The following is a 14,628-nucleotide window of genomic DNA, read 5'->3' on the forward strand; positions in this document are numbered from 1 at the left end:
TGGTGTGTTACACTATTTGCCCTGCAAGTATGTGGATTTACTATTGAGGATTGATTAATTATAATGAACTTCTACATAAAGGATCCCTGCCTAAATGGCAAAGAATAGCTAACTAGCTGTATAGTATTAGTAAATAAGTACAATAAACCCAGCCACTGAGGATGCAAACCTAGCTACTGAGGATGCAAACCCAGCCACTGAGTCCTTAGTGCCGGTCCCAAGCCCGGACAAATGGGGAGGGTTGCGTCAGGAAGGGCATCCGGTGTAAAATCTTTGCCAAATCAAATATGTGGATCATAAATAAGATTTCCATACCGGATCGGTCGAGGCCCGGGTTACCAACGACCCGCCAACCGGTACTGTTAACCGGCAGGGTGCCGGTGGAAACTATGCTACTGTTGGGCGAAGGAGAAGGAGAGGGGGAAGGCATGTCCAGAGGCAGCTAGAGAGGAGGAAAGGAGGCGTGTGGAGGTGAGAGTCAGAACTTTGAATGTTGGCACTATGACTGGTAAAGGGAGAGAGCTGGCTGACATGATGGAAAGAAGAAAGGTAGGCATACTGTGTGTGCAAGAGACCAGGTGGAAGCGGAGTAAGGCCAGGAGTGTCGGAGGTGGGTTCAAACTCTTCTACCATGGTGCGAATGGGAGGAGAAATAGGGTAGGGGTAATTCTGAAGGAAGAGTATGTCAAGAGGTGAAGAGAGTTTCAGACAGAGTGATGAGTATGAAGCTGGAAATCGAAGGTGTTTTGCTGAATGTTATCAGTACATATGCCCCGCAAATTGGGTGTGAGATGGAAGAGAAAGAAGAATTCTGGAGTGAGTTGGACGACGTGGTGGAGAGGGTACCCAAGGAGGAGAGAGCCGTGATTGGAGCGGACTTCAGTGGACATGTTGGTGAAGGGAACAGAGGTGATGAGGAGGTGATGGGTAGGTATGGAGTCAAGGAGAGAAATGTGGAAGGACAGATGGTGGTCGATTTTTGCGAACAGGATAGAAATGGCTGTGGTGAATACATATTTCAAGAAGAGGGAGGAACACAGGGTGATGTGCAAGAGTGGAGGAAAGTGCACACAGTGGACTATATCTTCTGTAGAAGGCACGATCTAAAAGGGATTGGAGACTGCAAGGTGGTGACAGGGGGGACCATAGCTAGGCAGCATCAGATGGTAGGATGACTTTGGAGACCAAGAAGAGGAAGCGAGTGAAGACACAGCCGAAGATCAAATGGTGGAAGTTGAAGAAGGAAGACTGTTGTGTGGAGTTCGGGGAGGAGTAAGACAGGCACTGGGTGGTAGTGAAGAGTTGCCAGATGGCTGGGCAACCACTGCAGAAATAATGAGGGAGACAGCTAGGAAGGTACTTGGTGTGTCATCAGGACAGAGGAAGGAAGACAAGGAGACTTGGTGGTGGGATGAGGAAGTATAGCAAAGTATACAGAGGAAGAGGTTGGCAGAGAAGAAGTGGGATGGTCGGAGAGATGAAGAAAGTAGGAGTACAAGGAGATGCAGCATAAAGCAAAGAGAGAGGTGGTAAAGGCAAAGGAAAAGATGTATGGTGAGTATGAGAGGTTGGACACTAAGGAAGGTGAAAAGGACTTTTACTGATTGGCAAGATAGAGGAACCGAGCTGTGAAAGGATGTGCAGCAAGTTAGGGCAATCAAGGATAGAGATGGAAATGTGCTGACAAGTGAGGAGAGTGTGCTGAGAAGGTGGAAGGAGTACTTTGAGGGGCTGATGACTGAAGAAAATGAGAGAGAGAGAGAAGGTTGGATGAAGTGGGGATAGTGAATCAGGAAGTGCGGTGGATTAGCAAGGAGGAAGTGAGGGCAGCTATGAAGAGGATGAGGAGTGGAAAGGCGGTTGGTCCTGATGACATACCTGTGGAGGCATGGAGGTGTTTAGGAGAGATGGCAGTGGAGTTTTTAACTAGATTGTTTAACACAATCTTGGAAAGTGAGAGGATGCCTGAGGAGTGGAGAAGAAGCATACTGGTACCGATTTTCTAGAACAAGGGTGATGTGCAGAACTGTAGCAACTACAGAGGTATAAAGTTGATCAGCCACAGCATGAAGATATGGGAAAGAGTAATAGAAGCTAGGTTAAGAGGAGAGGTGATGATCAGCGAGCAGCAGTATGGGTTCATGCCATAAAAGAGCACCACAGATGTGATGTTTGCTTTGAGAATGTTGATTGAGAAGTATAGAGAAGGCCAGAAGGAGGTACATTGAGTCTTTGTGGATTTAGAGAAAGCATACGACAGGGTGCCGAGAGAGGAGGTGTGGTATTGTATGAGGAAGTTGGGAGTTGCAGAGAAGTATGTAGGAGTGGTGCAGGATATGTATGAGGGCAGTGTGACAGTGGTGAGGTGTGCGGTTGGAATGACAGATAGGTTCAAGGTGGAGGTGGGATTACATCACTGAGCCCTTTCTTGTTTGCAATGGTGATGGACAGGTTGACGGACAAGATCAGGCAGGAGTCTCCGTGGACTATGATGTTTGTGGATGACATGTGATCTGTTGCGAGTGTAGGTTGCAGGTGGAGGAGAGCCTGGAGAGGTGGAGGTATGCACTGGAGAGAAGAGGAATGAATGTCAGTAGGAGCAAGATGGAATACATATGCATGAATTAGAGGGAGGACAGTGGAATGGTGAGGATGCAAGGAGTGGAAGTGACGTAGGCATATGAGATTAAATACTTGGGGTCAACTGTCCAAAGTAACGGGGAGTGCAGGAGAGAGGTGAAGAAGAGAGTGCAGGCAGGGTGGAGTGGGTGGAGAAGAGTGTCAGGAGTGATGTGTGACAGAAGGGTACCAGCAAGAGTTAAAGGGAAGGTTTACAAGATGGTAGTGAGACCAGCTATGTTATATGGTTTGGAGACAGTGGCACTGATGAAAAGACAGGAGGCGGAGCTGGAGGTGGCAGAGATGAAGATGATAAGCTTTTCATTGGGAGTGATGAAGAAGGACAGGATTAGGAACGAGTATATTAGAGTGACAGCTCAGGTTGGACGGTTTGGAGACAAAGCAAGAGAGACAAGATGGAGATGGTTTGGACATGTGTGGAGGAGAGATGCTGGGTATATTGGGAGAAGGATGCTGAATATGGAGCTGCCAGGGAAGAGGAGAAGAGGAAGGCTAAAGAGGAGGTTTATGGGTGTGGTGAGGGAGGACATGCAGGTGGCTGGTGTGACGGAGGAAGATGCAGAGGACAGGAAGAGATGGAAACGGATGATCCGCTGTGGCGCCCCCTAACGGGGGCAGCCGAAAGCAGTAGTAGTGTATATAATCTGTATATCGCTTGTATATTGTGTAAATATATAAATGCCTGTAAACATATATTGCCGGACAGCCTCAGCCATGTGCGTGTGAGTGGGTGAATGTGCGGCATACACTGTAAAGCGCGCTGAGTGGTCGGTAGACTGGGAAAGCGCTGTATAAATGCATTTATCGTTCACCGTGTTTTGTATTAACTCTCATTCATCCTGCCTTTTAGCCACATTGTGCTTGTTCTGTGGCTCGTATGTTCTCTCCTCGTAACTGCGTATAAAACACATTTTGTGTGTGTGCAGGCGACAAAATCTCATTAACGGAAGACGGCTTTATCTCACGCAAAACCGAACGTTCCGTAGAGACGTTATGGCTTTGAGAATGGTGCATTGTGGGTCTTGTAGTATTTAGCAGAGGATTAGCAAGTCAGTTCAAGTGCCGGAAAACTCCAACTACCAGAATCCATTTCGCTCCCTTCGCGTACCAAACAATAATGGCGTCGTGTGGCGGCGATGGTGCGTCGAACACCGTTACCTCCGAAGACCAAGTAGAGAGGAAAACAGGGGCGGTGTCATTTGGTTTTACTAAAACGGTTAATAAATTCAAATCGCACAGTGACGCCGCGTCCAAAGAGCAGGATGACCGAGATTACCTGACCGGTATTGACGGGAAAGAGTTGCAGAGGTAAGCTAGCTCATGCTAATGCTACTTTACGTTATGTGTAACTACGCTCAAACGTTGTTTTATTGAATGTCAGTCAGTCAGTCAGTCAGTCAGTCAGTCAGACAGACAGACAGTCAGTCAGTCAGTCAGTCAGTCAGTCAGTCAGTCAGACGGTCTCTATTCAACATGTCTTACATTAAAGTGCAATGCAGTGCTTTTTACAGGAGGCTAAAGTGCACAGGTCAAAAGAATGTGAGGATATGAGATGAAACAATGATAATAGATTATGGAATATACCAACAAAAGACTATATTTCTATATGACTTGTGACCCCCTTGCTCACAAGCATTTGTTATTATTATTACTAACTTTGGTGTCCGTCCCGGGAGAGAGATCCCTCCTCTGTTGTGCTCCCTGAGGTTTCTCCCTATTTTTTCTCCCTGTTAAAGGTTTTTTTTTTCTTAGGGAGGTGTTCCTTATCTGATGCGAGGGTCTAAGGACAGGATGTTGTGTTGCTGTAAAGCCCCTTTAGGCAAATTTGTAATTTGTGATATCGGGCTATACAAATAAAATTGACTTGACTTTTCCAACTCACCGTTGCCCGTATGTCCTCTCAGCACAAAGCCAACAGAGAAGAAGAAAGAGCTCATCATCCCTCTCATTCAGAAGAACCGCTGGTGCAGACCGGCTGGGACGGGCCAAGCTACTCAGGAACATGAAGCCAGAACAGAACAAGCAACTCCAGAACTCAACTCTGTGGAATCTCAGGCTGTCAGAGAGCTTATTGAAGGTGTGTGTGTGTGCGTGTGTGTGTGTGTGTGTGTGTGTGTGTGTGTGTGTGTGTGTGTGTGTGTGTGTGTGTGTGTGTGTGTGTGTGTGTGAAGGCATGGGTGAATGAATAATTTTAGGGCTGGGCAATTTTGAGGCTAGAGTAGACATTGTCTGTGAATGGGCCTCTCGATTACTCTGTGAAATCTTGGGCTGTCAGAGAACTCAGTAAAGGTATTTGTTAGTGTGTATGAGGGAGTGGGTGAATGAATATCACGGGGTTGGGTGATTTTGAGGTAAATTTGTACATGGGTCATGAATGTTGGAATTAATGTTGAAAATCTTGCACCTTTAGAATCCAAGAGGCAGTCTGAGATGTGGGAAAATGGGTCTCAACCAGACCAAGACCTTTCCATACCCTTGTTGATGCAAAACCATGTGCCCCAGGGATTTGAGGATGGAGAAAAAATTCAAGTGGACCTACGACCTGAATCTGTAAGTTTGGGTAGGAACTCTGGGGCCAGAATAGTTTGTACAGTCTCTAAATGAGGTGCTATGTGTAGTTTATGAGTTTATTTCAACTGTGGATTACCCTGATCTGGTTGAATTTTTTTTTTAAAAATCAGTATTTTGACAGTCTTGTAATGGATCTGATTATTTTTGTGACGTCGTTCTGTCTCAGAAGTGGCGGATTTGAAATGTGAGCAGACATGGTTGTGTTTGCACCATTTGGTTTACATTCTCCTCTTTTTCTTAGTGTAGTTAAGTTGTCCTCCCCACTGAGTTATATTTTCTTTGACAAGCTTAATTTGGTTCTTTTTTATTTATGTAGGCTGATGTGGTTTTCTAATAAGCCTGAAAAAATTGAACAAAAGTTTGCCAGCGCTGAGAAGTCACCTTTTTTTTTTTTTGCTCTCTCCACTCTTCCCATCTCTCTCCCTTATTCTGTCTAATAAATTAAGAATTGCTGAAAAAAAACAACTTTTTATGAAAATAAGTAATGCTCCCAGTAGCAATACCTTTCTCATTGTAAGAATGCAAAGTCCTCTCATACTGTGACTTTGATTTAGGGCTGTATAAATACATCAGAATCAGAATCATATTATACAAGACAAAATAACATTAAAAATAAAAATAGGGGAAATAAGGTACAATATTGTGGAAACACTGGGAATATGGCAAGTACTCTATTTACAAAATGTTAAATGAAGATTTTTGAATAAGAAGTTATTTACAGAATGAGAAGTTGTTGTAGAATGGGAGTTATTTACAGGGTAGTGTGGGGTTACGGAAAGTGTCTCTGTACAGAGTCACAGAAGGGCAGGTAGATATATTGCACTGTGTTTGTGCATGTGAGTGTGTATGCATGTATGTAGGTGTATGTCATGTCGTGGTATGGAGAGAGGGTCAAAGGGGGTGGCGGGCAGTGTCAGTATCTGTGGGTGTCTGGGGGCTTGTTGAACGGCCTACTGCTATGGGGAAGAGGCTGTTCTTGTGGCACGAGGTTCTGGTTTTTATAGACCTTGACCTCTTGCCAGAGAGGAGTGTTTTGAAGAGACCATGGCCTGGGTGGGAAGAGTCGAGCATGATCTTTCCTGCTCGCCTCAGTGTCCTTGAGATGTACAGGTCCTGGAGGGCTGGCAAGTTGCAGCCAGTCGCCCTCTCAGCAGAGTGAATGATATGCTGCAGTCTGCCCTTGTCCTTGGCAGTGGCAGCAGCGTACCAGATAGTTATGGAGGAGGTGAGGGTGGACTCAATGATGGCGGTGTAAAAGTGCACCATCATTGACTTTGGCGGGTTGAACAGCTTCAGCTGCCGCAGGAAGTACAACCTCTGCTGTGCCTTCTTGGTGAGGGAACTGATGTTCAGCTCCCACTTGAGGTCTTGGGTGATGATGGTGCCCAGGAGGCAGAAGGATTTCACAGTGTCGACTGGAGAGCCACACAGGGTGATGGGGGCGGGTGGGGGTGTGTTCTTTCTGAAGTTCATAACCATCTCCCCTGTCTTTAGAGCATTGAGCTCCAAGTTGTTTTGTTCGCACCAGGACACCAGATGGTCAATCTCCCACCTGTAGGCGGATTCATTCCCACCAGAGATGAGGAGGGTGGTATCATCAGCAAACTTCAGGAGCTTGACAGGCTGGTGACTGGAGGTGCAGCTGTTTGTATACAGGGAGAAAAGTAGAGGGGAGAAGGACACAGCCTTGAGGGGAACCGGTGCTGATGATGAGTCAGAGATGTGTTTCCCCAGCTTCACATGCTGGGGAAATGCACAGGGTGTTGAAGGGTTTGCAATTGATGGAAAAAAAGTTTCCAGAAAGGGAGAATAGTGCTGCAGAATCACTGTCACAGCTTTACACCAGCCACTGTTAATATAAAAATAAATACCGCCACCTTTCATTTTGCCGGAAGGCTCAGTGTCGCGGTCTGCTCTAAACAGCTGGAAGCCTGACTGCCGGAGTGCAGGGTCCGTTATTGATCCACACAGCCAAGTTTCCATGAAGCACAGAAAACAAGGTGAAGAAAAGTCTGTTCTTTCCCACCAGTAGATGAAGTTCGTCTAGTTTGTTGCACAGTGATCGCACGTTAGAGAGAAATATTCCCAGCATCGGAGTTCATCGTCTGCATCTGCAGAGACGCAGGAGCCCGCCGGCATGTTTCTCCTCTGGTGTTTCGCTGCGGGAACAAAGGGGAGTGCACCTTTGACCAGAATGTCCTGTAATTCCACAGATGGGATGAGAAAGTTGGGAAATAAATGCACAGAAGTTGTTTCCCTGATGTTCATCAGCTCTTCTCTGGTAAAAATGCTGCAGGTGTTGTCGCAAAACACTGAGTTTGCAAACAAAACAATACAAAACGATGCGTACCAACACACCAAATCTGCCATCCACAACACCATCTTGGTGTCTTTACTTGTCCTGACTTGACTTTTACCCATGCAGGAACGGTTTTCTAAACACAAAGAAGTGCAGCTTTTTCACTACAACCCAGACCAAATGCTGTATTCTAGTGAGCAGTGCCATTTTAGTACTTGCCTTGCTCTAGGACACTTAGTTCGTAGGTGTCATAGCCAGGGACAGCTTTCTTTTTTTTTCTTTGTTGTCAGGTCATTGCAACCATCAGCCGTCTGAGTCACACCTGCCTCTTCAACACTTTAGACTGCTGCTGTCTTCAGTTTCTTTAAATTTCTTTGAATGATGTAATTTCTTAGGATAAACGTCGTACCACAAAATTATTCCCGAGGGCAGTCGAAGGTTCCCGACAAGAGAAAAAATGGTGGGCAGACTGACTACTTTGACTGGGATTAAAACTTGAGTGTGTCAAGGTGCTGACTGTAAAAAAAACCACATCGACCAATTAAAATGCCCCCTTATGTAGTATGAATCTGTATGCACCGTTGCACACAAAGGTGCGCAGGTGACTTTTCGCTGTACTCGGGTAAACAGAGTCTTCAGCCTCCTCCGTTGAGACGTGGAGACAAACGGTCCCATCCTGTGCTGTTTCCCTGCTCAGCAGAAGCCTCTTGACCCCTCATCACTGACATCTCACATCACCTCTGTCACTGTAGATGTGACTTCGCCGCAGTGGTGGGACTTGTTTTGCTCTGCGTCCCCCAAGCTCATTTCAATGCAGCCTTGCCTCCTGTCAGAGTGGGCTCCCAGCTTTCCTTTCCTCCCACCCGTCCTCCTGTCCGAGAGTTAGTATCTCGTATGGAGCAGGAGTTGCAAGGCCCCGCTGGCTTGATGCTGGCTGCCATCTCCGCCTAGTGACTTTTAACTTGCTCTGAGCCGAGTCTGACAGCCTGAAGCCACGGGGTTGAGTAGCACTAGCATCAGCAGCTGCTGCTGTCTGTCACTCTATTCATAGTCTGACAACAGACGTTCCCCTACAGAGATTCTGGTGTCAGAAAGATGGAAGAAAATATTACTAAGCATCTTATTTTGACCCTGTTCTCCTCATATCAAACAAAAACTGTGGTGTGTCCAGTCTCGGGGTGGATCTGACTGTAGAATGTGTTTTCTGTGAAATTCTAAATAACGTGAAAATATTGCCACACGTGTTTGTCAGTCCACAGAGGCAGATTACGAGAGCATTCCTGTTGAGGCGTATGGACTAGCGATGCTGAAGGGAATGGGATGGAAAGAAGGGGAAGGCATTGGACGCACCTTTAAACAGTGAGTAACAGTCGGAGACTTAAGCCCCTTTCACACCGGCCAAAAAATCTGCTAACATCCGCCTTGAGTGGTCAGTGTAAAAGGGGTACACTCGGCAATCACTCCCGGGTCAAATGACTCTGCAGTAGTCACGGGTATTTATCAGCTCCACCTCCAATCGGCACTGATGTAAACGCGACACCCGAGGGGAAATGCTAATTTGCGCGATGACGTAGCACCATTGTCTGCGCGTCATAAAATCGCGCTGGCAACTTCGCCTTGGTAACTTCTGCGACTCTGCCATCTCATTCAAGCAGCGCTCGAACATCGTTCAGTCTGTGTTGAGTTTGTATGGTTTGAAAGAGAGACTGAAGTACAAGATATAAAAAAGTAACGTTAACCACCGTCCCTCTGGCTTCCACGCTGCTTTCTACTGTTTACTTCCCTGTTTTCCGGCACGTTCGTGACGTCACGAAGGTCACGTCAAAGATGGCGCTACAGAAGGAAGAAAAAAAGAAAGGCAAACTCACATGCTGGCAGTCAGACCCGGACCTGCTGGCAGTCAGACCCGGGTCTGCTGGCAGTCAGACCCGGGTCTGCTGGCACCGTGAAAGGAGTCAATTGCCTATTTTTAGCGGGTTTACCCGCGTTTAAAAAAATCCGCTTATACACACTAATTTTGGTGTAAAAAGGGTGTAAACTGTCATTTCCTGTCCCAGTTTTACATGTGGAGTAAGCAGTACTGCTGTGCTGTTTAAATCGAAAGTAAATCAGCCGTTAAAATCATTGCGTAGGCCACGCCATGCGCATTAAATGCAAAGTTAACGTCCATTTTTTAAATTCTGTCAGTTCATTTACATTTCAACAACTTTTTAGGTAGATTTAAAAGATCTGCAGAGTCATATTTTGTGTCTGATATAAAGCTGTCATAAATATCACAGTGTTAAACAGTTTAGACCGCCTCTGCATTAGGTAATAATGTAAGTTTGTTATTGCTTATTGTTTTTCATTAAAATAAACCTAAAGCAAAATACAAATCCCATTTTAATTTTGAAATTGTCAGCCGTTGTTAGTCTTCATTTTCACACAGAAGATGTTTTGCTTCCTGCTGTACACACAACATTATTCACATCCACAGCTTCACACCCGGCGTGTGGTCTCTTAAGGCCCTGTGCATGTGATGTGGCCTCCCTCCCATTTCAGAAACATAAAGCCGATCGAGCATCAGCTCCGGCCAAAAGGTTTGGGCCTCGGAGCCGATCGTTCAGCCATCAGGGATCTGGAGCCCAGCAGACGTCGACGCCCCCCCAAGCCCGGCGAGGAGCAGGAGAAGGAGGAGGCCTTGGTCCTGGGGCCTGGGGGCTGTGTGCTGGTGGAGTCTGGGGCACACAAAGACCTGTATGGGAAGGTACTGTCAATGCAATCTTATTTGCATTTATTGCCCGACTAAATCCAACAGTTACCACCTGAAAAGGGTGAATGATGACGTATTTCTGCACCACTGTTTAACTTACGTGCACGTTAAAACTCCTGTTTTATTTATTTATTTTTTTCTATCTGGACAATTTTGTAATCTGTCTTACATCAACTCATGTGTTGCAGATAGAGGGCGTTGATCCGGACAATGCCCGAGTTGTGGTGAAGCTGGCAATCGGCGGCAAGACCGCAACAATCAGCCAGTACGCTTTAAAACTGGTTGATCGCAAAGAGTACGAGAAGTACAGCAAGGACCTCAGTAAGTGTCTCCAGGACCCTCGGGTTCTGCCCCAAATCCAGCGATCAACTAATAACAGGTGCACTGGGTGTTGCAAAGCAGAACTTTGACATGAATTAGAGAAATAGGTTGGCTTTTGATGGATCCTCTGTGGTTCCTGGGGTCCAAGCCCGGTGGTAGCCCTCACCGAGGCAGCAGTTCCACTATGTTTTGTTTTGAGCAGTAAACTCCACTTTGCATAAGAAGTCATAGCACAACATTTAAATGCACAACAGCAGTTTTGTTGATCTTCATAATTGGACAGATTTAGCATCACAGTGGGTTGTTTTTAATGTTATGGCACCTTTTCAGGCTCATTAACGAGGTTACAGATGAAGTGAGAGACATACTTGGGGCAAAGAGGCCGGTTGTTTTGTGTTATGCTTAGATTAACAGGTTTATCCTCTCGCTCCCCCGGCAACATTTGAGCCTCTGCACAGAACCAAATCCAAAACATGCAGACGCAGCTGTTGTTTTCTGTAATCACTCTTCCTTTAAAACAGACACGCACCCTGATGCTCGCAGTCGCACACGTCGTGTCAGACAACACACTGTTGATGTGCGTGTGTTTTAATGAGCTCCTGCGTTTCAAAACCAAGCGTGCGAAACCAACCGCGGCTGTTCTGCTTCCCAACAGGTCGTCTCAGCAAAGCCCACAAAGACAAGGAGAAGGAAAAGGAGAAACAGAGACGGGATGAGAAAGAGAGGAAGCATAACGGCCACGACGAAAGGGTGAAACACAGATCGTCAGAGAGAGACAGGGACGGAAGGAAAGATGAGAGGAAAAGAAAACACAAAGACGCAAGCCCAGACAGGTACTTTTAAAACTACACACAACGATGCATTTTCCACACACACGTATCTGCTTTTCATACAGTTGTGATGAACACAATGAACGTTTTTCTTTCTTGTTCACTTATGTCCACTGTGCCATGGTCTGTCCAGGACAAACTTGCTGTGGGAGACAGTGAAGTCGACCTTAACCGTGATAATACTCATTAGCTTAGCTTCACATCAGACTCGTGTCAGAATCTGACATTCCTAGTGACCAACACACCAAGCACACCACAAAACGAGATGGCGAGACACCCTGGCGTAAGAAAGAAAGTGAAAGACTGACTCTGTTTCCATTTCCTCTCCAGAGAGAAGCCTATGCCGAAGGAGACAAGGGGACCACTGGCTGCCCCCTCCTGGCTCCAGAGAGACCTGAGAGTGCGATTCGTTGACAGAGCTTTTAAGGGGGGCAGATACTACAACTCAAAGGTACTAACCAGGCACTTTGGTTGTATGGGCTCCGTTAAACGTAGGTGTCTCTCTCTATCACTTTTTCTGTAGGTATTTCAGTTTCTAATGTTATTACATGATTTATTCCAGAGAGGGAGAAAGTGGAGGCATTTGCAGTGTCTCTCCATTAAATAACTCAGCTTCATTTACACATTTGTTTTGAATGGTGGTTCCTGGAGTTTGAAACTTGGTAAACATGCCAATTTGAAACAAAAAAAGGAAAATTTCTGTTTAAAATGTAAGTACTTAAATAAAGTACTTCAATTTGATGATTTAATAATTACATTACATTTAATAATTACATTGGGTGGCACGGTGGCCTCACAGCAAGAAGGTCCTGGGTTCGGGCCCCGAGGTAGTCCAACCTTGGGGACCTCCTGGGTCGTCCTCTGTGTGGCGTTTGCATGTTCTCCCCGTGTCTGTGTGGGTTTCCTCCGGGGGTTGATCCTGGACGACCAACTGTCGTTTGCTGCAAACGTTGCATTGGTTGCTCGCTCCTGCAGATTTCTCCTCTGTAACATGAGGAGGATTCGCTCATTCCTCACCGACGAGACGGCACAGATGCTCATCCAGGCTCTGGTCATCTCCCGGCTGGACTACGGCAACTCCTTCCTTGCTGGCGCCCCGGCATCGGCCATCAGACCTCTGTAGCTTGTTCAGAAAGCTGCAGCTCGTCTGGTGTTCAACCGCTCTAAGTTGTCCCACACAGCTCCCCCTCTCATGTCCCTACACTGGCTCCCAGTAGCTGCTCGCATCCAGTTTAAGACTCTGGTGCTAGTCTACAGGGCAGTGAAGGAACAGCTCCTTCCTATCTCCAGGCCATGGTCAAGCCCCACACCCCGCCCGACCACTTCGCTCTGCTGCCTCGGGACCCCTGGTTGCCCCGTCGCTCAGAGGCCCCTGCTGCCGATCGACCCGGTCACGGCTCTTTTCTGTCTTGGCCCCACAGTGGTGGAATGAACTCCCCACGGATGTCAGGACAGCGGAGTCGCTGCCCATCTTTCGGCGCAGGTTGAAAACTCACCTCTTCAAGAACTACTACCCTGTTACTTGTTCTTAGCACTTACTGTATTCACTCATTTAAAAAACAAAAAAAATCTCTTTCTTGCGCTTTTACTTTAGCAATGGTTTTGCTCTTAGATGCTTGTTTAGATGCACTTATGACCTCTGATGACTATCAGGTCTCCTGATTTCCTACTTAAAATGCACTTATTGTAAGTCACTTTGGATAAAAGCGTCGGCTAAATCACTGTAATGTAATGTAATGTGATGTAATGTGATGTGATGGGCTCCAGTTTCCTCCCACAGTCCAAAGACATGTAGGTCAGGTGAATCAGCCGTACTAAATTGTCCCTAGGTGTGAATGTGAGTGAGTGTGTCGGTCGGCCCTGTGAGGGCCTGGTGGCCTGTCCAGGGTGTCTCCCCACCTGCCGCCCAATGACTGCTGAGATAGGCTCCAGCTTCCCCGCGACCCTGAGAAGCAGTTTGGATAATGGATGGATAGATGGATAATTACGTTACTGTTTCTGGGTTTTCTTTTTTTATAAATTTATTTCTGATTTTTCCCTTTTTTCTCCCAATTTAGTGGCCAATTGATCCCTATTTTAATTCAAACACCCACCCTCGTATTACATGCGTTCGCCAACTGCATCTCTCCGGCCGGCAGTCTCGAAGGAAAGCGCCTCCCCACTTTCGTGACAAGGCGAATCCAAGCCGAACCACTGTTTTTCCGACACACACAGAGACGCATTCATATGACGAACACAAGCCGACTCCGCCCCCCTCCCGAAGACGGCGTTGCCAATGATTGCTATTTCACCGAGTCCGGCCATAGTCGGATCTGACGAGACCGGGGCGCGAACCCCAGTCCCCAGTGGGCAACTGCATCGACACCAAGCCGATGCTTAGACCGCTACGCCACCGCGGACGTTTCTGGGTTTTCTATCATTGCTCTTACTTAATGTGCTCATTTTCCCATAGATGCGCATTGAGGACGTCCTGATGCCGAGTACCTGCGTGTGTCGAACCGAAGATGGGAGATTGCTGGACGGTGAGTTACCCTTGAACTTTAAGGGGAAAAAAAGCTCCACTGTCCATCTGTTCATTTTTCTATATACGTCTCCTCGTTTCCCCAAAGAAGAACTGACCTTCTCTTCATCATATCACAGATGTGAAGCAGGAAATGCTGGAAACCGTCGTGCCGAAGAACGACTCCGATGTCATAATGGTCATACTGGGCGAACACAGGGGACAGGTGAGTTAGCCATGTGGAGCAGTTTATTCCCTTTGAGAGCACGACCTCGCTCCGTCTGAATGTGGAGGAAGATGATGATGATGTCGTTCTCACTACTGTTAAATGTGTCCCAGGTGGGCCGTGTCCTCCAGCGGGACAGAGACAGGTGCAGAGCAATGGTACAGCTGGATCGGTATGAAGAGGTGTTCACGCTGGATTACGATTCTATCTGCCATTATCTGGGAGAACACTGACCTCCCCCCATCCCATCCTCATTTTAATCGCTTCCCTTTCCCGTCCCGATTCCAGCCCTCTTTTCTGTGTAATGCTCTTAATAATTTTCCGAAGAGACCTTGTTTCACTATATTGTTTTTGTAATAAAATGATGGAAAGAATTTCATTTGTAAAGATTGTCTTTACGGATGCTCAGTAGTCCAGGAGCTGATTCAACTTGCTTTGCTTTGTAAAGATTATTAAAATAAGACGTACAACCTCAAGAACAGAAAGCAG

At 46.7% G+C, this 14,628-nt stretch overlaps 1 protein-coding gene across 1 annotated transcript; it reads left to right on the forward strand.

Annotated features, from left to right (window-relative positions):
• Positions 1 to 3,757: 3,757 nt before the first annotated feature.
• Positions 3,758 to 14,601, forward strand: gpkow (G patch domain and KOW motifs). Its single transcript, XM_056274617.1, has 11 exons — positions 3,758 to 3,948; positions 4,545 to 4,717; positions 5,051 to 5,190; positions 8,763 to 8,869; positions 10,052 to 10,256; positions 10,451 to 10,583; positions 11,239 to 11,416; positions 11,744 to 11,864; positions 13,866 to 13,935; positions 14,054 to 14,139; positions 14,253 to 14,601. Exons 1-11 carry the CDS (start codon positions 3,758 to 3,760, stop codon positions 14,370 to 14,372), a joined length of 1,524 nt encoding a protein of 507 aa, XP_056130592.1. The 3' UTR covers positions 14,373 to 14,601.
• The last annotated feature ends 27 nt before the right edge of the window (positions 14,602 to 14,628 follow it).

The sequence above is a fragment of the Lampris incognitus genome, chromosome 2, assembly GCF_029633865.1.
Source record: "Lampris incognitus isolate fLamInc1 chromosome 2, fLamInc1.hap2, whole genome shotgun sequence".
NCBI lineage: Eukaryota > Metazoa > Chordata > Actinopteri > Lampriformes > Lampridae > Lampris > Lampris incognitus.